Source organism: Oryctolagus cuniculus, chromosome 8 (genome assembly GCF_964237555.1).
Source record: "Oryctolagus cuniculus chromosome 8, mOryCun1.1, whole genome shotgun sequence".
Taxonomy (NCBI): Eukaryota; Metazoa; Chordata; class Mammalia; order Lagomorpha; family Leporidae; genus Oryctolagus; species Oryctolagus cuniculus.
Window position 1 is genome coordinate 64,934,124 of NC_091439.1, and position 24,905 is coordinate 64,959,028.

The window sequence follows — 24,905 nt, forward strand, 5'->3', positions numbered from 1 at the left end:
TCTTATATTTGCTAATTAGCCCAGCACTCTATAGAAAAACATAAATATATGAAAATTTCCATAACTCACTTTGAAACAGGACTGTGAGCATCAGGATGATATTATATTTGACTCAGGGATCAAACAAAAATGTGTTAAAGTCCTACTGATGGAGATAGGATGAGGTAGATCTAGTTGGTAGCACCATCTGAGATAGTCAAAGAATTAGATCTCAGTTGTAAGAGTCATGACAGGACATCCTAACTAAGAATCACCTGAAATGTTAGTGGAAATTTAGGTCTGGTAGCACAAGGATGGTCAGAGCCAGAATTAAGATCAAAAGGCCTATCCCAATGATGCGAAAGAGCTAGGTTAGATCTGAAAACAAATCCGAGAGGCAGGAACTAAGTGGCAGTGGAATAGAACCAAGGCAGAAGCGGAAGCATAACAAGGGGGCCTTAAACAATCCCATTAAACAGTGGCCTAATGCAAGGTTCCACCACCAGCACGCACTGCTGAGAAGGCTGTGTTCCCGCAGGGCACGCTCACTCTCCACCCTAGATGTTCTCCGCCTACATAATCGTGAGGCAACCTGGAAAAGAATACAAAGGATTAGTTGCAGCTTGCAGCCTCTGACATTTCGCAGGGCAGTTCTGAGAGGCCGAATCAGTGGTTTTAAGATGCAATTAGAAACAATATCCACGTGGTAGCTCACCACAAATACAGTGATTTGTGTCCCAGGGAAGAGCAGTGTTTGAAAGGAAAGTAGAAAAGTCAATTCTCTGGTCTAAAAGGTAATTCGAAACTTTGCAGAGAATGTTTTCAGATACACTGAAATACTTTTCTGGTGTCTGTTGGCTGTGTGATAAAGGACGATAGTTTTGCATCGTAATTGAAACTAGGAGACCAAAATGAGTCCAGAAGTGCAGGTAGTGGAGCTGGCCTGATGAGGACTCTCTCATGAAAGTCAACCTGGTATAGACTGTTCATACCTAGGAAATGTTTGCGAGGGGATGAAATCATTTAAAAATGCACGGGAAGCAGGAGGGGGTCTCAGGGCTTGGGAGGCCAAGCTCTCTGCAACACTAACAGCAGCTCTCTCCTCTCCCAGGCACACCGGAAAATGGAAATGATCAGTAAGTAAGGCCACATCATTGCTTTCTTGAACCTCTGACTCTTGCGTTTACATGGGGAAAATGATCTTCTACTTACACTTTCAGTGCGGCTGTCTAAAAGAAATGTTTGCAGCAAGCACTATTGATGGGAGTTGACTATTTGTCAGGGCTCTCCCTATTTAATAGAGAAATTCCACCTCATTGAAAAAATTGACCTCAGCTTGGATAAAGTGGTTAATGGAAAATAATAAGGTGAAATGGAAAAGTAGAAGAATATAGCTATGAAGGAAAATATCATAGAAGACACACTTTAGAGTTTTCAGATAGTTTTCCTAGTAAAATTTTCAGCACGAAGTTAGAGAAAAATTGCAACTGTACTCTGAGCCAATTCTAAGTGGCTTTGCCTTAACCCCAGATGATTACTCTATGTGGATTTTGTTAAAACAAAGCCCTTAACAACCCAGGCTAATGGACAGACTGAGGTGCTACCAAGAGATCTGAAGAATTGCTTACATGGAAAAATCAAATACTATGGCTAGATTTTCTTTGTTGACCTGACTTCGTAGCCTGCCTTTACATAAGTATTTCTGTATACCATCAGGTTTTGAACTTTAGATATCCCTACATTCCCAACCCATCTGACTTTTGAAAGGGAAGCTTTACAGATGTCCAGGCGAAGGAATTGGGGTTTGAAACTGTTTGGGGTCTGAGAAAGGATGAGTGGAAATCTTAGTTAGGCAGTCAGACATTTCTCCACCGTATCTCAGGATCTCATGAACAGGGATATCTCCAGAACTCAGCATCAGCCCTAAAGGTTGGGAAACATTTCTGTTTCATCCTCTTCTTAATTCATGACACGGACCTTGTGACAGGGGTTGTCCTTGACCCATGCTGGTGTTGAATGTATCTGATGATCACTACAGTAATACTATGACAGCGATTTATTGGTTTGATTCCAGAAGAAATGGAAAGTGCCAAAGTATTTGAATATTTGCATGTGAGGAAATACAGGTTTTGCCATAGAAACATATAAAAACACATATGGTTGCACATCTTCTTCATTCTGTTTGTGTCACATTGGCTTTCGTTCACAGACATGCAGTGCTAATTACTGTGGTGTTAACTTATGTTTTCTGTCTCAAACAGACCTCAGTCCGATAAAGAGAGTGTGAAGCTTCTAACAGTTAAGACAATTTCTCATGAGTCTGGTAAGTTTCCAGGTGTTTAGATGAGAGATGGTTACTTCAAAATCTAACTGCAACCTTGGATTTAGTTCATGGGAAACTTAGTCAAAATGCATAACTTATGTAGAAATGGTCTAGTAACTCTCAATAAATACAAATTCTCTTATTAAGAAAAGATGAGGAGGGGTGGCATTAGACACAAGGGTTAAAACACCACTTGGGATACCCACATACCATATCAGGGTGCCTGGTCTTGAGTTCTGGCTTTGCTCTGGATTCGAGCTTCCTGCATCCACAGATCTTGGGAAGCAAGTGATGGTTCGAGTACTTGGGTTCTTGCCACCCACATAGACACTGGTATTGAGTTCCTGGATCCTGGCTTCAGCCTGGCACAGCCCTAGCTGTTGTGGGCATTTGTGGAACTACCAGATGAAAGATTCTCTCTCTCTCTCTCTCTCTCCCCAAACACCTCTCAGTCTCTCTCCCCCTGAACACCTGCCCTGTCAGTGTGTGCGTGTGTGTCTTTCTCTCTGCTTTTTAACCAAAATAAATAAATAAATTAGAAAAGAAGGGTCCTACAAATACCATTTTTGATGAGCTTATTGGACTAGCAGGCCTTCTGGAGTATAGATGTGTTCTAAGGAGTGCGTGGTAATAAGAGGCGTTCCCTATTCTGCAGCAGTGACACAAAGAGCACTAAGTTTGTAAAATGTTTTATTGTTGCTGTTGTTTTATTTCATTTTTAGTGATGTCTGGATATAGCCAGCTGGAGCCAGGATATGTTTATCAGCTAAAATGTAAATCATGCTTTATATAATTTCATATAATTTTAATTGAGCTTCCCAATAAAGATAAAACACAATTTCCTGTTGATAAAATTTGCATTTCTGTTTCCAATTTCTTAATTATATTCATTTGATTTAAAACATAAAACTATTTCAAAATACAGATAGAATTTGTATGAGTTCTGTTTATGTGAAAAACAATGAGAAATTAGATGCTGTACAGCTTTTAAAATAAAAAGCAGGGGTGAGCATTTGGCTCATGTTTAAGATGCCTTCTTCCCCTATCAGAGTGTCTAGTTTGAGTCCCATCTCCACTTTCAATCCAGCTTCCTGCAGATGTGTATCCTGGGAGGCAGCAGGTGATGGCTCAAATACTTGGGTCCCTGCAACCGACGTGGGAGGACCAGATTGGACTCTGAGCTCTTGGTTTAACTTGGTCCAGCCCTGGCTGTTGTGGGTTTTGGGGGAGTGAATCAGCATATAGAAGATCTTTCTTTGTCTCTCTGCCTTTTGAATAAAGTGAAATTAAATGAATAAAAATAAAGAAAAAGCAAGGGTGAGCATTTGGCAGAGTGCTTAAGATACCACTTGGGATGCCCACATCCCACATGGGACTACCTGAGGTCGAGTCTTGGCTGCACTTCTCATTCCTGGTTCCTGGCAGTGCACAGCCGAGGAGGCGGTGGTAATGGTTCAAATACTGCCGCACGTGGAAGAGCCAGACTAAATTCTGGTTTCCTGGATTTGGATGAGTCTGTTCCTGGCTGTTGCTGGCATTTGGGAAGTGAAGTATCAGAGGGAGGATCTCTCCCCTTTCTCAGCTTATCTGCTTTTCAAGTAAAATAAAATTAATTAATTAATAAAAAGCATAGCTTTTTTTTTCTTAGATGACTATTACATAAAACATTGATATTATAAGCATAATTCAAAATTGTGTTTCCAGTGTCAAGTTACCCCAATACATTTTCAATATTCAGTTCCATAAGTTTTACTTTTGGAAAATAGCCTTCAGAATACATAAATTTGGGGGCCACCGCTATGCGTAGCGAGTAAAACTGCCACCTTCAGTGCTGGCATCCCATATGGGCACCAGTTCGAGAACCAACTGCTCCACTTCTGATCCAGCTCTCTGCAGTGGTCTGGGAAAGCAGTGGAAGATGCCCAAATCCTTGGGCCCCTGCACCCGCATGGGAGACCCAGAAGAAATTCCTGGCTCCTGGCTTCAGATAGACCCAGCTCTGGCTGTTGTGGCCAACTGGGGAGTGAACCAGCAGTTGGAAGACCTCTCTCTTTCTCTCTCTCTGCCTCTCATCTCTCTGTGTAACACATTCAAATAAATAAATAAATCTTTAAAAATACATAAATTTTATAAAGTCAGATCTGCAGAATGGCAAAGTACATTATAGATATTTCTGGTAACTAAAAACAGTTTTGTAAAACAGACAACTATGTTGCCCCGAATTTTTAAATTTTAAGGATTTTTTCATTTATTTGAAAGAGTTACACAGAGAGAGTAATAGACATGGGTCACCTTCTGCTGCTTTCCCAGGCACATTAGCAGGGAGATGGAACAGAAGTGGAACAGCCAAGACTCGAACAGGTGCCCATATGGGATGCCAGTAGCATAGGCAGTGGCTTTATCCACTATGCCACAACGCTGACCCCTATTACCCCAGATTAAGAGCAAGATCTTTTTTTTATTTTTTTTATTTAGTAAATATAAATTTCCACAGTACAGTTTATGGATTACAATGGCTCCCCCACCATAATTTCCCTCGCACTCGCACCCCTCCCATCTACTGCTCCCTCTCCTATTCCATTCACATCATTAGTAAATATAATTTTCCAAAGTACAGTTTATATATTATAATGGCTTTTCCCCCCATAACTTCCCTCCCACCCACATCCCTCCCATCTCCCGCTCCCTCTTCCATTCCATTCACTTCAAGATTCATTTTAAATTATCTTTATATACAGAAGATCAATTTAGTATATATTAAGTAAAGATTTCATCAGTTTGCACCCACACAGAAACACAAAGTGTAAAATACTGTTTCAGTACTAGTTATAGCGTTACTTCACATTGGACAACACACTAAGGACAGATCCCACATGAGAAGTAAGTACACAGTGACTCCTGTTGTTGACTTAACAATTTGGCACTCTTGTTTATGGTGTCAGTAATCTCCCTAGGCTCTAGTCATGAATTGCCAAGGCTATGGAAGCCTTTTGAGTTCACCGACTTCGATCTTATTCCAACAGGGTCATAGTCAAAGTGGAAGTTCTCTCCTCCCTTCAGAGAAAGGTACCTCCTTCTTTGATGGCCCCATTCTTTCCACTGGGATCTCACTCGCAGAGATCTTTCATTTAGGTCTTCTTTTTTTTTTTTTTTTTCAGAGTGTCTTGGCTTTCCATGCCTATAATACTCTCATGGGCTCTTCAGCCAGATCGAATGCCTTAAGGGCTGATTCTGAGGCCAGAGTGCTATTTAGGACATCTGCCATTCTATGAGTCTGCTGTGTATCCTGCTTCCCATGATGGATCGTTATCTCCCTTTTTGATTCTATCAGTTAGTATTAGCAGACACTAGTCTTGTTTGTGTGATCCCTTTGACTCTTAGACCTATCAGTGTGATCAATTATGAACTGAAATTGATCACTTGGACAAGTGAGATGGCATTGGTACTTGCCACCTTGATGGGATTGTATTGGAATCCCCTGGCACGTTTCTAATGCCACCATTTGGGGCAAGTCTGATTGAGCATGTCCCAAATTGTACATCTCCTCCCTCTCTTATTCCCACTCTTATATTTAACAGGGATCATCTTTCAGTTAAAATTTAAACACCTAAGAATAATTGTGTGTTAATTACAGAGTTCAACCAATAGTACTAGAACAAAAAAAAGAAAAATACTAAAATGGATAAAGTATTACCTTGTACATCAACAGTCAGGACAAGAGCTGATCAAGTCAGGGCTAATCCTCTGCCTTGCAGCGCTGGCACACCAGGTTCTAGTCCCAGTCAGGGCACTGGATTCTTTCCCGGTTGCCCCTCTTCCAGGCCAGCTCTCTGCTATGGCCTGGGAGTGTAATGGAGGTGCACCCCATGGGAGACCAGGATAAGCACCTGGTTCCTGCCTTCAGACCAGCACGGTGCGCCGGCTGCGATGGCCATTGGAGGGTGAACCAACGGCAAAGGAAGACCTTTCTCTCTGTCTCTCTCACTGTCCACTCTGCTTGTCAAAAAAAAAAAGTACTTCAAAAAGTTCATAGAAAATAAATTTAAAAGAGCAAGATCTTAAAGGCTGATTGTGGGCCCAATCTCAGGGGGGAAAATTCAAACCAGAGCTACAAGAGGCAGACAGCAGTCTTGAAGAGCAGATGTACCAAAGCCTGCTCAGATGTGGCGAAGCCTTCACATGAGCTGTTTTGTTGTAAGAGAGACCTCCCTTCATTCTTGTTTCTGTTCTACTTTGTGCTGCACACTTCCAGTATTCCCATGCTATTCTTTCTCAGGCGTAACCTTCTGAAAGGGAAAAGGAGCAAAAATTCATCCATAGAATGGTTAGAATCACCCACAGATGTCTTCTGGCTGGTCAGCAGCCTTGGCTAAGTAACCCAGACTACTCTACCAGTCAGGGAAGAGGGCTGGAAATGGATCAAGTAGCCGAAGTGTGCACTAGTCTTGAGTAAGCTCTCAATTGACCTTAGGCATGATTATGTCACTGCACAAGAAAAGTTCTCCTAACCTGCCTGTGGGTACCAGGGGTCTCCCAGTCCTTTCATGTGCTCACCTGTGGGCTTTTCATCACACACTGCAGTGTCCAGGGCTCTTCACACTATGGGTTGGGTGCCAACCAGCACCTGCCAGCACCCTCAGTTTAGGAGCCCTTGGCTCTGCTTGTGAGGAAGAGATTGGGGTCAAAAAAGCATCCACAGTTTTCTAACACCCATTTCTATCAGTTTCTATCAAGGCAATGTCAACCAGTTGTCAAGCAAATGTCAAGAAATTTCTATCAAGGAAATGTCAACCAACAATGGGGTCATGGCTTCCAGAAGGGAAAGCCAATTTAACTGAATAGTGGACTCTTTTTCGAAGCCCAGAAAAACTCTCCAAACACTCTCCCACTTGTGTAGTGACTGCAGTCATCACTGGAACAGACCCGCAGGGGCGCAGGTCTAAAGAGGAAATATCATGGAAACAATAAGATAGATTCTCTGATACCTTTATTTCTGCCAACTTCAATTTAGAAATTACGCTGACTTCAACAAAAGAACCTCTCAAAAGTCAACCTAGCTGAGTACCCTAGAAAATATCTGGTGACAAAACAAGACCGAAATTAGTGATGCAGAGTAGATTTCAATAATTCAGAATTAATAATGTAAAACTTAATGCTCTCCAAATGCTCTTTATATTACCACAATTTTTACAAAAGTCTGCTATTAGCTGAGTTTGATAGCTACTAAAACACTAGCAAACAGTTCTCTTTCCTCTGTCTTTCAAAAGTTACTCAGATTGTTTTTTGTAAAACTGTGCTCACTATACTCAACAGAGGATTTGTTTAAAGAAATTTGTTTATTTGAAAGGCTGAGTTACTGAGAGAGGGAGGGAGAGAAGGAAAGAGACAGACAGAGAGAGAGAGAGAGATCTTCCATCCTTTGGTTCACTACCCACATGGTTCAACCACTGGGTTGGACCCAGAAGCCAAGAACTCCGTCCAGGTCTCCCACACTGGCAGCAAGGGCCCAAGCACTTGAGCCATCTTTTGCTGCTTTCCCGGGAGCATCAGCCTGGAGCTGGGTCAGAAGCAGAGCAGCAAAGACTCTTAACCAGCGCTCATCTGGGATGCCAGCACCACAGGCTATGGCTTAGCTGTTGTACCACATTGTCCCAAATTTGGATCGTTAAAATTATTTTTTACTTAACTATCTCTTGTCTAATACTGACACCTTTCCAAAAATGTAACTAGAACAAAACTTGAAGTGATTAGGTTTAATGTAAATTCACAAGATTAGCTCAATGTTTCTACTGTTGGATATATTTAAATATAAATTTTTTGAAATACTGAAAATATAGAAATAAATTTTATAAAGCAAATATATGACCACCTACCACTCAGAATTGATTACTGTTAAAATTTAACTTATTTGCTGCAAGTTCTAAGGAATATGTTGTTAATCAGATGCATAAGTGAGTAGCACAGTGAAATTTGAGTTTTAGACACCATGAAAATTGGTTGTAGTTAGCAGTCACTACCTCAATATAGAAACTTTGGAATTTTATCTCAAAATAAGTTGTACCATTGAAGAGGCCAATAAACAAGGTTTCCAAGGAAACAGACCTCTGCAGCAACTCACCTTCTGGGAAAATGCCAGTGAGTGCTAAATTTTCTTGGTTTCTAGAAGCCTCTAGGAGCCACGGCTGGAATTCTGTTCAGTACTCCTGGGAAGACAGTCCCTTGCCCCTAAATCCTGCTCCTATGATTGGATCACTTCGCTCAGCTGTCCAAACTCCTTGTTCCCACTAAATATGTTCTTTCCAGCAGTGTCTTCTGCTGAAAATGTAGCCTGCACATGTTTATATTTCTAGCTTTCTTTCATGGAAAAGAGAAATCCTGCTGGAGTATAGTAAGCTTGATCTTCCAGAAAAGAATCGAGCACCAAACGTGGCAAATCAAGGAGTCCTTTATGCGAAATGTAGCTATCATTCTGCTTTAATAAGAAACCTTGCCAAGTTAAACATCACTATGACTGCCTGAGAAATACAAGTGTAGCATGGTGCACTTTCATCCTGATTCTCACTTACGTCACATCTCACGGCATTCATGTATGCCATCTCGTGTTTAATATGTTAGGCTGTAAGAATTCTGAAGAAAACTACTTGAAATGGTTACAGAATACATTAGTCTACAGGGAAAAATACAGTGTCATTGCACTTATTCAAAACCTTATTTGATTTTGAACCATCGGGAGCAAAAATGAAGCAGATCTGAGTTCATGAAAATACTCCACTGCTTAGAAAACTTTGATAAGTTCTTACTGTCTAAGTCCAGACACCTTAGCACTTCTACAAGGCCTTTCATGAAGTTCAGTCCGTGCGAACTAGCAAACATACGTAGTGCATCTTCAGACCTCCTTCACCCACCGGCCCTGACTGCCTTCCTCACTGACCCCAAGCTGTTTGGAAGGAGATGCTCTCTGTTACTCTCTCCTCCCCGCTTCTGGCTAACCATTATGGTCATCACATTTCATTAGCATTGCATCAGTACACTAATACTAATGGATGTATTGTGGTAATTACTCATTAAATGTATAGTCAGGGCTGTTTTTAAACTAATTTATTTTTCCAAATAAAAGAAGTTCATTAGCAACAAGAGCTGGACAAACAGGTAACAGTGAGCAAACCATTCACACGTGTGCGAAGCCTACATGCATCTCTCTCTTCTCAGCCTGTCACTATTTGATTCATTCTCTGCATTTCCAGCAAGGCTTCATTGATGGCCCTACTTGAGGTGTTTTTTTCCCTTTTTCCGCTTAATATTAATTTGGCAAAATAATATATATGGCTGCCTTGTAATATGTTGTCATGGGTTAAACTCCCATTTTAACATTTGACCACATTAGACAGAATGGAAACTAGAAAAGAATTTGAAATCACCCATAAAATGCAGCCTTGATACAACTGTTTTTGGTATGTTTCCTTCTAGTTGTTGTTTTATCTAGATGTCTGGCTTTACCTAAGACATATTAGAGCTGTTACTGATATCATATTGTCATTGACTCTTTCTCAGTTCCTGTTCCCGAGTACACAGACCCTGAGGAGAAGTCTTAAGAATTAGAATTATTTCCAGCCGGCGCCACGGCTCAATAGGCTAATCCACTACCTGCGGCGGCACACCAGGTTCTAATCCTGGTCGGGGCACCAGATTCAGTCCTGGCCGCTCCTCTTCCAGTCCAGCTCTCTGCTGTGGCCCAGAGTGCAGTGGAGGATGGCCCAAGTCCTTGGGCCCTGCACCCGCATGGGAGACCAGGAGAAGCACCTGGCTCCTGCCTTCAGATCAGTGCGGAGCGCCAGCCGCAGTACGCCAGCTGCAGCGGCCATTGGGGAGTGAACCAATGGAAAAAGGAAGACCTTTCTCTCTGTCTCTCTCTCTCACTGTCCACTCTGCCTGTCAAAAAAAAAAAAAAAAAAAAAAGAATTAGAATTATTTCTACATGATTTGCCTTCCAAGCCTGCCTACACATAGTAGTGCTACAGTCAACGTCTACTGTGCTTACTTCTCATTCGTGAACTGCATAGCCGTGGGTTCCAGATGCTGTGCGTATTGCAAAAGAAACAGTGGGCCAAAGGTGCAGAGGAGCGTTGTCTGCACGTGTGCAGTGCTGCGGCAGGTGTTTCTCCGAGCACTCTCCGGAGGAGGAGTTCTGAGCTGGTTCTCCTCAGTTGCTGGCACTGATTATTATTGCCACAACTGTGCCAGGAAGAGGAGACAACCACAGTGTCCCCAGAAAGAGGGGTGTCCTAACCACTGGGACCAAAATGAGGGTATTTTGTCAAAAAACTCAAGCTATTTCCCAATATTCTTTTTCTTTTTTTTTTTTTTTTTGGACAGGCAGAGTGGACAGTGAGAGAAAGGTTTTCCTTTGCCGTTGGTTCACCCTCCAATGGCCGCTGCACCTATCCAAAGGCAGGAGCCAGGTGCTTCTCCTGGTCTCCCATGGGGTGCAGGGCCCAAGCACTTGGGCCATCCTCCACTGCACTCCCTGGCCACAGCAGAGAGCTGGCCTGGAAGAGAGGCAACCGGGACAGAATCCGGCACCCCGACCGGGACTAGAACCCGTCACTGCAAGGCGGAGGATTAGCCTAGTGAGCCGCGGCGCAGGCCCCGATATTCTTTTCTGTAATGTGACTGGCGTTGCTACTTGATTCTACCTGGAAGAACACAGGTAGCGTGGAATACGCTGATCATGAATCCAGTACCGTGTGATAACTGCTTGGGGTGATTCAGCTTTCAACCACCCTAGGTTCATATTTACCTTAATGTTGGATAGTGGAATGACATGGTAACATTGAATAATGTTGACTGTTGCTGCTCTGTATGTCACCAAAGTGTTGGTGTTGGCCTAGATATTCATTTTCACAAAACTCTGGCTGAATGATTTAAACAGAAAGATCCTGGAATGTCTTCCTGGTAAAACGGCATCCTAAATATCTGATATGAGCTTGCTTAGAAGGCCCAGCTCATAGAACAAGCAAAAATCAATAATTCAATCCCCAGGGTATATGTGTCCTTGTCATCTCCCAACCACACCCCCTGCACTCCCGGGAAATGAGTTCGCGTTGCTCCTTTAGGGGGACAAAGGATGATGGCTTAAAAAGCTCATAAATCCTGGGGAATGTTTTCAGACAATACCAAGAGGCAAATTGTGGCTCTAATGATATTCCTACAGAATTGAACTTTCCTTGAAAAGCACAAAAACAAGCCAATGAAATTTATTTTCATCCTCAGTCATTCTCTGAGTTTATAGATCAAAACATATGCTCTGTTCATAGGTGAGCATTCTGCACAAGGAAAAGCCAAGAACTGACAGCCTGATGAATCCTTCCTCCACCTGGGCAGTAAATATGTAAGTTTCCTAATTTTACCTGCTGAGCCATTCATTAATATCCAATGTGTAGCCTGTTGTTGCAGCTTAGATTATTTTTAAAGAATTTTATGGCTGAAAAGTTAATGGTTTGTGTCAGTGAAGCCATCATTGTCTATTTATCTAAAAACAAACTCTCAGAAGACTTTCCAAAAAAATGAATGCCTTGGTTGTTGTAGAAGATTCTTCCCTTTGCCCTGCCTGTCTAAGGAATGGCACTACTCACTCTTCCTGCCTGTGGGGAATGTTTCCTTGTAAATGCATCCTGCTTTTAGCTGGGTCAGTAAACCCTCTCTGACAGTGGCAGTTAAACAAGTTGCTATTGCTAATGAAGACTAGAGGGACCCAAGTGATAACGCTCGCAAATTTGCCATTTAGTTTGGGAAAAGAATTCATGATAGAAGGTGCACTAAAATTCGGATGTTCATAACAATCAAAAGTTGGCTCTGGGCGCTGGAGTCAGAGAAGCCAGCCAGGAAGGATGTCCTTCGCCCTCCCCATCTAGGGACTACGCCAAGATGCTCTTTCCCTTGGGTTTCAAGTACCATGCACTTGAACACAACAACCCTGGACCATGGTGACCTAAAATGCAGTTTCAGCTGGGCTGTCCTATCCCCAGTTGGTCCCAGAAGCACATTCTTGCTCTACTTGGATTACCTTCTTAATGACAAGCCCTCTAAGGGTCTCAGTGAGAACACGAATGACCAATTTCACTGTAATGATTGCTCATCAATTAAGAATGAAAACTGTTCAAAAGTATGATTGAAAGCCACAGCATTGTTCAATATGTTTCATGTCCTGCCCATGAGTCAGTGCAATGAAGGTGTGTTTCTTATTTTAGTAACATAGCCCAGGCAAATTTCAGGCTTGCTCTGGAATTAACCCTACCAGCTCAGGATGATGTTGCCCTTTGGTTTCCTGGAACTGGAAAGGAGATTTTCATCTGACATTAGTCCAGTTGTTACAAGAAGCATCTACAGGGGCCACCTCTGTGGCATAATAGGTTAAGCCTCTGCCTGCGGCATTGGCATCCTATATGGGTACTAGTTCCTGTCCTGTCCCCGCTGCTCCTTTTCCAATCCAGTTCTCTTCTATGTCCTGGGAAAGCAGTAGAAAGATGGCCCAAGTCCTTGGGCCTCTGTTCCCACATGGGAACAGAGCTTTTGATCAGCTCAGATCTAGCCATTGGGGCCATTTGGGGAGTGAACCAGTGGATGGAAGACCTTTCTGTCTGTCTCTTCCACTCTCTGTAACTCTACCTCTCAAATAAATAAAATATTTAAAAAAAAATAAAAAAGAATTATCAGTTAAGTGATCTCACAGGTTTTGATGCTTTATAGAACCTGCAGAAAACTTGCCTTTTGAAAACAAATAAAAAACCAGAACAACCAAAAATATATGCCCAGAGTTGGCCTGACCACAATGGCAGTTACTCTAAGTGTCCAGGGTGAGGAATATCACTGTTCTACTGTCCATCTACTAGCACTGCGATGTTACAGACACTCAGCAATTGCTTGCGGAGTAAATGGTACTGCTGTGCTTCTCTGGCCAGAGCAGAAGACAGAGATAGAGGTGTACCTTTCAGATTTAGGAATCGTCGATTTTCGGCCTTGTGGCTAAGATCAAGACATAGGAGCCAATATCAGAATTTCACCCTTCTCTAGCCAGCAAATCAGGATGCATTAAAGGAAACTTGGAGTTTCCTCATCCTTTTGCAATGGCCACTTCAGATACAAAAGTTGAGAAGCAGAGCACGGAGATACATGGCCCATCCTTAGCTGATAATGGAAAAAATCTTGCCGTTCCAGCTTCGGTTTCTTCGCGACCCAGTGGCAAGTAATGGAATTTTTTCTAGGTTACCATAAATGCTTAAATGTTATCAGTTATTTGTCCAACTTGGAGGAAAACAACAGTCTTCTGATGAGTTGTGGAAAATGGCAAAGGAAAAAAATGTGATATATATACACTATAGAGTACTACTCAGCCATTAAAAAGAATGAAACCCTGTAGTTTGCAACGCTGGATGCAACTGGAAACCATTATGCTTAGTGAAGTAAGCCAGTCCCAAAAAGACAAATATCATGTGTTTTCTCTGATATGTGGTAGTTAATATTGAATACAAACAAATGTATAAGAAAGAAATGGACATCTTGTGATCTGATTGTTATTCTTTACTCCATTTTTATACTCCTGGGGAACTGTGGTCTTTCATTTTACTTGCTGAATATTATGGTTAGTGGTGCATTAAGTCTGTGATTATAAAGGAGATTGCAATTATATTTTTGCAAAAAATTAGCAGAAAAATAAAAGAAAGGAAGGAAGACAATTGAGGGAGAGAGGAGGAGGGAGAGAAGTATGGTTACCTTCTTAGAATTGTACCTAGGAAATACATAATATGTCTCTTTATATTATTAAATTTTTTTCAGAAAAGGAAAGGAAAAGGGAAAAGGAAAGGCGTGTTAATTCTGACCCAAACAAGCTTAATAAAAGAAATTACTCTCTGGCCGGCGCCACTGCTCACTAGGCTAATCCTCCGCCTGCGGCACCAGCACCCCAGGTTCTAGTCCCGGTTGGGGTGCCGGATTCTGTCCCGGTTGCTTCTCTTTCAGTCCAGCTCTCTGCTGTGGCCCGGGAGGGCAGTGGAGAATGGCCCATGTGCTTGGGCCCTGCACCCTCATGGGAGACCAGGAGGAAGCACCTGGCTCCTGCCTTCGGATCAGCACAGCGCCGGCTGTAGCAGCCATTTTGGGGGTGAACCAACGGAAAAAGAAAGACCTTTCTCTCTGTCTCTCTGTCTCACTGTCTAACTCTGGATGAAAGAAAGAAAGAAAGAAAGAAAGAAAGAAAGAAAGAAAGAAAGAAAGAAAGAAAGAAAGAAAGAAATTATTCTCCATACTCTTTCATTGCTTTACTTTAAAACCCTCTATTTCATGTCTTTTAATTTGAAGAGGCAAATGATTTTCTTGCTGTTTTTTGGAACTTGGGGATTGTGTAATGAAGCACTGAAGAGTAAAGATCAGAAAGGAAGGTGAAGAAACAAGCTTGACCTCTGTCAATTCTACTCTCTCTTTTTGTATTATTGTTTTCTCTAATGTATTTCTACCATTTTAACATTGGTATTTATTTCTTTATTATTATTGATTTCTGTGCACAGATTCAAAGACTTTCTTTTTTCTTTCTTGACAGGCAGAATGAACAGTGAGAGATAGAGACAGAGAAGGTCTTCCTTCCGTTGGTTCACCCTCCAATGGCCACTGCGGCCGGCATGCTGCTGCCGGTGCACCACGCTGATCCGAAGGCAGGAGCCAGGTGCTTCTCCTGGTCTCCCACGCTGGTGCAGGGTCCAAGGGCTTGGGCCATCCTCCACTGCACTCCAGGGCCATAGCAGAGAGCTGGACTGGAAGAGGGGCAACCGAGACAAAATCCTGTGCCCCGACCGGGACTAGAACCCGGGGTGCTGGCACCACAGGTGGAGGATTAGCCTATTGAGCCATGGCGCCGGCCTTATTTCTACCATTTTAACATTGGTATTTATTTCTTTATTATTAATGATTTCTATGCACATATTCAAAGACTTTTAACTTCTTTCCCCAAATAGTCTAGGCCTTATAAATACATAAGAATTCTAGTATTATGAATAATTTGAATTTAATCACCAGTGAATAACTACTTTCTAGATTGTCATCGAGAAATCTGTGATGGACTCTGAGATTTAGAGTATATAAGGATGCATTCATAAGTCCTAGAGTATTTTGGGAAAGAAGTTTAGTCTTTGAATATGTGCACAACAACCAATAATAATATAGAAGTAAATACCAATGTTAAAAATTCCTATCTCGGCTGGCGCCAAGGCTCACTAGGCTAATCCTCTGCCTGCGGCGCCAACACCCCGGGTTCTAGTCCCGGTTGGGGCGCCGGTTCTGTCCCGGTTGCTCCTCTTCCAGTCCAGCTCTCTGCTGTGGCCCGGGAAGGCAGTAGAGGATGGCCCAAGTGCTTGGGCCCTGCACCCACATGGGAGACCAGGAGGAAGGCACCAGGCTCCTGGCTTTGGATTGGCGCAGCGCACCGGTTGCAGCACGCCAGCTGTGGTGGCCATTTGGTGGGTGAATCAACGGAAGGAAGGCCTTCTCTGTCTCTCTCTCTCTGTCTAACTCTGCCTGTCAAAAAAAAAAAAAATCCTATCTCAAAATAAGACTAAGACTATGGCCTCCTAGAATGAGTTTGCAAGAATTCCCTCCTCTTTTTTGGGAATAATTTAAGGAGAATTGATATTAATTCTTATATAAATGTTTGATAAAATTCAGCAGTGAAGCCATCTGGACCTGAGTTTTTCTTTGATAGAAGACATTTATTGTATTCTGTTTCTTTATGTTTCAAGAGAAGTATGGTAACAAGTATGTGTTCAGGAATTTAGGCTATCAAATTTGTTGGCTTGTTCCTAATAATCTCTCATGATCCTTTTTATTTCTGTGTTGTTATTTTAATGTCTCCTTTTTCATCTCTGATTTTATTTGAGTCTTCTCTCTTTTATTCTTAGTTGGTCTAATTAAGGGTTTGCCAATTGTGTTGATCTTTCCTAAGAACCATTTCTTTTGTTGATGTTTATATTTTTCCTTAGTCTGTATTTCATTTATTTTGACTCTCATCTGTATTCCTTTCCTTCTACTAATTTTGGGTGTGAATTGCACTTATTTTTCCACTGAAGTGTAGTGAAAAGTTGTTTACTGGAAATCTTTCCACTTGGTTGATGTAGGTCTTCATTGCCATAAACTCCTCTCTTACTACTACTTTTTTCCTATCCTATAGGCTTTGCCATGTTGTGTTTGCATTTTCATTGGTTTCAAGAAATGCTTACATTTTCTTCTTAATTTCTTCATTGATCTATCAATTGTTCAAGAGTATGTTGTTTCATTTCCATTTATTTCTATGGTTTGCAATGTTTTTCTGGTTATTAAATTCTATTTGTATTGTGTTGTGGCTGGAAAAGAAAGTCAGTATGATTTCAATCCTGAGAAGATTCGTTAAGACTTGTTGTCTGTTCTATTATATGGTCTACCTTGGAGAACAGATTGTGTGCTGTTAAGAAGAATGTGTATTCTTCCGCTGTTGGGTAGAACATTCTATAGATGTCAGTTAGGACATCTATAGAATATGAATTTTATTTTAATCTGGGACATGACAGAAAACTTCCAAAAGGCCATTAATAGGTAATTCATAGATAAGGAAATAGAAATATTAATAAAATTATAGAAGAGTTCCTATGCTACTAGTAATAAAAATGTGATTTAAGACCAAAAACTGAATGTTACATCAATTTAACTGAACTCTTTTTTTCTAAGTTTTAAAAAATCGTACTGATGAGGTAAATCATACTGATGAAGTTTCAAATGCTGCATTTGAAAGTATAAATGGGATTAATGTTCTAAAAAGTACTTAGCTGTGTTCACTGAGAAACAAAATACTCACATTGGGAACCTAGTAATTTCTTTCACTTTTAGGAATTTTGTGTAAGAAAATCACTGGAAACATGATTAAAGATTAATACACAAAGACTGGTAGTAAACCTTTATGAACAGCTTATTTGTCCAAAGAGATAGGAAATTGTAAAATAAATGTGCTTCATCCTGTGATATTATACATGCATGTAGTAAAAGTAATTCTCATGACAACTTTTTAATACTATGTAAACATGTCCAATACACAAAGATGAATGGGAACAAAGCAACTTATATGTAACGTTATATGTATACGTAACTTTATATGTAACGTTACTGGTGATCAAACCTAAACTGTGGTCAGGAAGACATCATGCTGCTCCTGTTTGCTTACTTACTGGTGGGTCTCATCTCGCTTCTATTCTGAGACAACTTGTGTGCCGAATCTCTTGAAGTTTCAGTCCAATGAGGCAAGTCCAGGAGCTGGCATGACAGTGCCATCCTATGCATCCTCAGTACTGTGGAATGGAAGCCATTTTTATTTTTCTTTCACTTTTAATTCACTACACTTCTGTACTTTTCTAAATGGTACCCAGCAATCCAGGAGCACCTTTGTGAATGTCCAGAGGAATTTAACATGTTTTTCAATTGGTGTTCTTTCATTTTTAAGTGAAATAAGAGGGCTAAAAGGAAAATATCATAAGAAAATATTTATTTTCTGTTCCTACTCTCTGGTCCTGAGTGAATTTCTTAGTGATGCTTTGCATTGGGTCCCGCATTTATAAGACTGGGGCAGAAAGTTTATAAAATATTGTCAATACTATTATAGAAATCTATTATTAAACTATACAATAAAATAATAATGCATTCTTTGTAAAATCACAAATTTACAAAGTATTAGGTTGCTGAGTGACCAGTAAGTCCTTCATCACACTTGGAGACAGCGCACTGAATCCTGGAGAGATTACAATGTAGTGAAAGAAAGAAAATACTGTTGTTGGTACAGACAAATAAACTGAAACTATCACTCAATGGGAAAAAGCATTCATGAAGTAAGATCCATTTCTTGAGAAAGATGACCTTCAGGAATAAATGCTAATGAAACTCCAATTTATTCCTAATATAGATTGCTGATATTTGTTAACATGATTGAAATATTATGAGTCATAAGCATTATCCTAGTACCTAAATCCAAATGTGTACCTAGCTAAGCCATGCTGAAAATTCTTGATTTCACTTGGAAATGCATCTACAGAGGAGTAGGACTCAGTTGAACAAAAAGTGACTAAGGCCTCACTCCTTTCCAAGTTCTGGATATAAAAAGGGATATAACATTGTTGCTCTCACCAAGGAACTTACAGAAGTGGAGAGAAATACACACACAAAATTTAATTTTAGTATAATCTGAGATAAGATAGTAGTATGTAAAGATAAACACAGTACTCCTAAGTTCAATGGCAATTTTTTAAAGATGGTGTTTGAGCTGAGACGTACAGAATGACTTTTAAGAACGTTAAAATGGCCTCATTGAAAAGAGAAAATGTTTTTCTAGAAACAGGAAATAGCTTGTGCAAAGGCAAAGAATCCTGAAACTGCATGGTACATGAATTAAATTTAAAAAGTTTAAAAATTATTACAACAATCTAATATTGCTGCACCATCCAACTCATGTTACTGTATTTTTAAATATCAGTTTATAAATGGGTAGATTAAAAAATTAACAACCACCAGTTCCTACACTATGGATAGCTTTGGAAGCATTGGCCTAGAGAATATGGTTCAGTGTCAGTCTGGGAAATATGAGGGTGAAGTACTAAAGGTGTCAGGTTATGGGAGACCTTGTTCCTTGGGTAAACCACAAAGGACTTCACAAGGCTAAGAGGAAGCATGATTTACTCTTCTGTTAATGTTAAAAAGTCATACTTTTTTCATACTGAGGGATTGCATCCTCCCCCCCAGGAAATTAGTCCAATATTTAGGGGAAGAGCAGACCTGTAAGCATCCCTAGAATCATGGTGCTCCTTCTGCTACACCACACTCTGGCATACTTTGGACCATCTTTCAGCCACAGATGCCCTGGAAGGCCATCAGAATTACCTCAGTCTAAAGCCCTTCCCATAGCCTAATACTTGACATGGACTTTGGGGCTCCTACCCACAGGCATTGCCAACAAATGTACAACTTTGTCCCATGCAAACCAATCGTACAGGTATCTCTGTTAAGGGTCCTCTTGCCTGTACTAACCATGCCATGAAAGATCAGAGAACACACTTCTGCCACTGGTACTACCCACTCTCCCCACTCCCATACATGCAATGTCACCTGCTCCCTAGACTCCAACAAGTCACTAATATGGTCATGAGCTACACAGCATCTAACCCCTGCCAACACAAGCCACTACTCCTGTCCCAATTTGGTCACAGAAACCTCCATCCTTGGCTCTCTTTTGGACCCATACAGAAGGTTATTTCTGTACTACAAACAAGCAACCTTTGAAGTACCAGACTGAAGGCCTATATACTTTTCCTGCGAAAGAGAAGCAGCAAGCTGCCTGTTCATTCTTCTCCTTGATGAGTACACAGCAGGGACATAATGAAATTTACCCATAAATCTACTAACTACTCAAAGTCACCTAAGCAACATATCTTGAACTGCATCCGTTAGTAGTAGAGTATCATTAAGGATTTAAATTAGAAGGGGAATCAAAGGAAATTTGTTCTTGAGGTACACAAAGTTCAATAGGAGCAAGACCTGAAGCAGAGAAGTCAGAGATTAGTGCAATATTCTACTAGACAATTACAAGGGCTTAGGCTAAGGCTGCAGCTACAGGAGAGATAGAGGTGATGAGGTAGAATAGAGAAAAGGTCTAGAAGGAGAAAAATCTCAAGATGTAGTGACTGATTTGGTGTGAGCAGTGAAGAATGTAGAAGAATGGGACTATCAATGATATTCACATATCCAGCTTTGCTGTGTGGATGTGCTGTGGCTGCAATAGCAAGACTGAGTTTACAGGGTGAAGGGTAACAGGTTTGGAAGGATGCATAGCGCTTTCTAATCGAACATGTTGAGTTTGAAGTGCTAGTAAAACATTCAAGTGACTCTTCTAGCTGAAAACAAAAATGGCTAATTACTAACATTTCTTATCATGAAATGATCCCCCCACCATCTCTGCTTCTTCACTTTTTTTGGAATCTGAATTTGTTTGTTGTTGTTCTTCACAGGCTTAATCTTCAGCTTCTGTGCTCTGGGGTGAAAAGCTAGAAAATCGTGAGGAATCAGCCCTGATCTCCAATCCTGCTCGCCAGTCTGCATCACTGGCCTGTCCCAATAAAAGGATGTCTAGATGGCATGCAATAATTTGATAGGGTCAAAAAGAATCCTGGGCCTCTTCTGCCTACAAGTGCAACAAAAGCGTGTTACTTCATTTTCTAGAAACATTCCGAAGGGAGTGAGTTTTAGGAGGGATGTTTGTGAGCCATGAACCTAACAGCCCAGGCAGGTGTTCTCCCTGAGGGCACACCCCTTCCTGGAGTTGAAGGTTTCCAGGGCTGACAGTTCATACCCATGGAGACTTTCTGACTTTCTTGGTGTTCTTGCATTACCTAACATTTGTATTTATTATTTTCCACTATGTTAATGCAGGGATAATTTGCAGTTGTATTATTAAATATTAGGTAGAAGTCATGCAGTGTTACTTTGTACATACCGTTATTTTATTCATATTTTCATATGTTACTTTCAATAAATACTTGCTGTATTTGACATACTAAAATATAATAATGTGACTGTGAAAATGCATGGTATTGTCTTCCTACAATTATGAATCATTTGGGATTATAATTAGAATATGAGTACTAACTAATGACGGGCATCTGTAAAAGGTGAGAAAGGAACTAAGGATTTATCTATTGGACTCTGTTAGGAGGACAGCAAATTACTTGGTCATTCTATTTGTAATTCAAACTGTGTAACAAGGATGCAAGGGCATTTGTGACACTCTGTACTGCATTTATTAAGAAGATAACAGGAGCAAAATCTTTCATTAATTCATTTGATTTCTACTATCTCTGTGCATTTTTTATTTCTTTTAGAAATGTAATGATTTGTTCTAGCCATCAGTACTGAATATCCAATTTGTAGAAAAGTGACACTTCATAAATACAAAATTATGATTTTTTTCAGTCTATCACTTTCCTAAATATACCATGTGATTGCAAATGTTGCTTTATCAGGGGCAAACTCATCTTTATTTTTTTTTAACTTTTATTTAATGAATATAAATTTCCAAAGTACAGCTTATGGATTACAATGGCTTCCCCCCCATATCGTCTCTCCCACCCGCATCCCTCCCCTTTCCCACTCCCTCTCCCCTTCCATTCACATGAGGATTCATTTTCGATTGCAAACTCATCTTTAAAAGCTGACTATTCAACCTTGACCACTTCCTAGACACAAGGAATCAACACCTCAAGTTGGCTGAGGTTTTGCGGAAAGCTTAAGAACCAACTGAGTGCCAGTGACAGCTTTTAACTTTTATGATTATGTAAGCTGAGTTCAACACTATTTTATCTTAGTAATCTTAGAGCAGAACAGTAGAAATGGAATAGTGTATTTAAAACTGCCTCTTAAATGGTCTTTTGTTGCAGTATATTTGAAAACTATCAGCTTCAGGAGTTATATAATCATCTTGATTTTAGCTTCCTGAGGTTTAGACTACTTCTAATCAAGGACACCAAGCAAGAAGATCTGCGTTTCTGACAGGTGTCTCTTTGTGTTTTGTCAAGAAGAATGGGGAATAGAAAAAAAAAAAAAAAAAGGAAAATAAGACATAAGATAAAAGGACAAGTGTCTCTACTCCATGCACTTTCTCTTTAGGGCTGCTTTGTCCAGGCATAATTCTGACTTTTTAGAAATCCTTGAAGGGGTGAGACAGTGGCAGGAACATGCTGAATAGTGAGCACTGGTCTTCAGGGGACAATAGCCCAGCACCCCTAGAATTCTCAACTGAGCTTCTTAGCAAGTCTAGTTACACAGAATGTATGGCAAAGAAACAACTTCTTCTAAACATTAAATGTTTGCAATTGATATTATTGTGGGTTCCAGAAAAAAAAAAAAAAAAACATTTTCTCTACCTGTTATGAGCATTGTTAGAAAAGAGTTTACAAGAATCAGGAAAAAAAGAAAGCTTTTTAATGGTCATAAAGAATTCATCCCAGTTCAAGAATTCTACAAAAAGAACATGTCTTACACCAACAACCAAAGCATTAAATCTTTACAAAGGTCTAAGTGTTAAGAGTAATGTGGAATTTATGGAGATTTTCATGGTATTTTGTAGCATCAATCTCAAAGGTAATGTCTGAATGTTTATATACCAGCTTAAACTTCTGTTGAGACAGGATATCTGGTTGTCAAGCCAAAACTATCATTAATCAGATGTTCTTTAAGATTTAGATGATTTACTTTGTATGTCTGACTTATTATAAGCTTTTTTATTCTGATATATACTTTAAATGTCAGTGTGACAAAGGAAACCTGAATTTAGATTAAAGAGAAGGATTTCTATGTGGTTTTTCTTTGTGATAATATGAATATAACTTAAGCCTATCAACAATCCAAATATAAACAAGACCTAATTAACTGGCACTATTATCATCTGGGAATACATGATGATGTTAGCTGACATATTGGCTGTCATCAGCCTGCAGAGAAAGATTCTTAAATTTCCCTTTCTGAGCTGGAATATTTCAGTCATTACAAAGGCTGAGTTTTGTTTCTTGTCTACCTATATTTAAGGCAGACAAGAAATACTATATTGAAGTTCATGAAGATCCATTTAGGACATTGCTGGACCCCCAACAATGAACATACTAGTTTTGCCTTGATTCTTCTCTGCTGGGCAACTTTTGTAGTTATTCAAGATTGTATGGAGTTCTAAAAAGAAAACTAGGGATGTCCTTTAACAGTTGTACTTTGAGTGATTATTTCAAGACTGAAACTGTCAGTAGCGTCAAAGGCCTTAATAGTATATTCATTGTTGTGATGAATTAAATCCGTAACAGATAACTTGAGAGTTTGTGATGGATTATCCACAAATCTTCATCTTACAGCTTCCCTACAAACACAAACAGATCTTCTCATGTTTCCTTAAGGGAGTATAGATTGTCCTTGTATCCAGCAGGTTTGTCCTAAGGGCTTAACATGAGCTGTTTCTGGTCTGGGTACTTAGTAAAAGGAAAACTATTTTGATAAACAATGGGAAAATATGCATCTTTCCATCAAACATTACATTCCTGAACTTGAAATAAGAATTTCTGCCGAAGTCAAGGTCACCAATAATAATTTGGAGGTTGCCAAGGACTTATCTTAAAATGCTTCCAAGTCTGACCTTCAATTGTGACACTTAGAAATAAATAAGAATATGAAAATGTTTAAAATTCTATCTTTTTAAAAAAAGTTAACATCTATCTGACTCTCCCTATGTGTCAAATCTGTGCTAAAAACGTGAGTCTTCATCTCAATTAATCATCCCAATGATAAGAAGACACAACTCCTAATGTTACATTGTCAGTAGTAGCAGCAGCAGTGGCGGCAGCAGTAATACCTTGATTTAAAGATGCAGAGATGAATGCAGAAAGTTAGGTAACTTTCCCAAGGTTGTCTAAAAACTAAATGGAAAAAATTGAATTCAAACCTACCCCCAAACCCCTGTTCTTCATCACTACACCTAATGGTCTCTCTAGGTCTGTTTGCTTAATCAATAAAGAGAGGTGAAAGTATTACACTCCTGGTCACAACTAAAAGTGATCAAGCTTATCACTTCATTAAACAACAACAACAGCAACAACAACAAAAACCTTAACAATATTTCAGACAATGGACAATAGACAGAGCTGGACTGGGACTCATGAGCCAGGAGAAATCATCAGCTTGGGGACATCCTGACTTTGCCCGTTCCAGGGCAGCTGCGGTGAGGACAATTCCCTGCCTAGAACCTGACAGTCATGCAAAACTGAGGACACAGATTGGAGCCAGGAGACTAAGATGGCTGAAATTTCTGGAGCATACAACCAGATAGAGAGACCTACACAGAAAATGCCTCAAATAGGTGAGTGTATCTACTGATAATTGGATAGGCATCTGTGAGCCCAGTATGCAGGAAACTCCATGAGGTCAGGTAAAGAATAACCGAGAAGGCATGACTGGGGAGCTGCGGGCTGTAAATTCCCATTTCGCACCCAGAATAGAGAAACAGTCAGGCATTGGTCAACCTTTGTTGGAAATTCTCATTGATCATCATCATGAATGACCCAGAATGCTCACACCTCAGTAGAAGAACTAAGTAAAGTAAGAACAGTAAAGATAACTTTCAATAAGTCTTGATAGAGTTCAGAAACAAGTCTCGAAAGAATTAAGGTGAGCCACAAAATATATAACAGATTTCCATAGCAAAGTCTGACAATCTTTCCTAAAGACAACAAAATACAATGTAACAACTCAACAATATAAAATTCCAAAATCTACACACATGCCCCTAAAGAAATAGACTTGTGAACCACAACTGTGAGAAAAAAATTGGTGGATGAAAATAGAAATAATGACAACAACAACAAAAACGGATACTGCACAGCTCATTTCGTGATGTTGGGATTACCCTGCAAACAGAACCAGTTAAAGACTTTACAGAAAAGAAAAGGAAGAAGAAGAAAAAAATCCTACAACCTAAAAACTCTCATGAACACAAACAATGAAACCATTAACTAAA

General features: G+C 40.2%; 1 protein-coding gene across 2 annotated transcripts in view; it reads left to right on the forward strand.

Annotated features, from left to right (window-relative positions):
• The window catches only part of EMCN (endomucin), a 120,470-nt gene extending 97,765 nt beyond the window's left edge, over positions 1–22,705 (forward strand). The window contains exons 9-12 of one of the 2 annotated variants that reach the window (XM_008267566.4): positions 1,091–1,115; positions 2,241–2,302; positions 11,617–11,690; positions 20,365–22,705. In XM_008267566.4, the coding sequence (XP_008265788.2) occupies positions 1,091–1,115; positions 2,241–2,302; positions 11,617–11,651 (122 nt within the window). In that variant the 3' untranslated portion in view covers positions 11,652–11,690; positions 20,365–22,705. The remainder of the gene's footprint in view (positions 1–1,090; positions 1,116–2,240; positions 2,303–11,616; positions 11,691–20,364) is intronic. The other variant, XR_011378336.1, reaches the window with a different exon arrangement.
• The last annotated feature ends 2,200 nt before the right edge of the window (positions 22,706–24,905 follow it).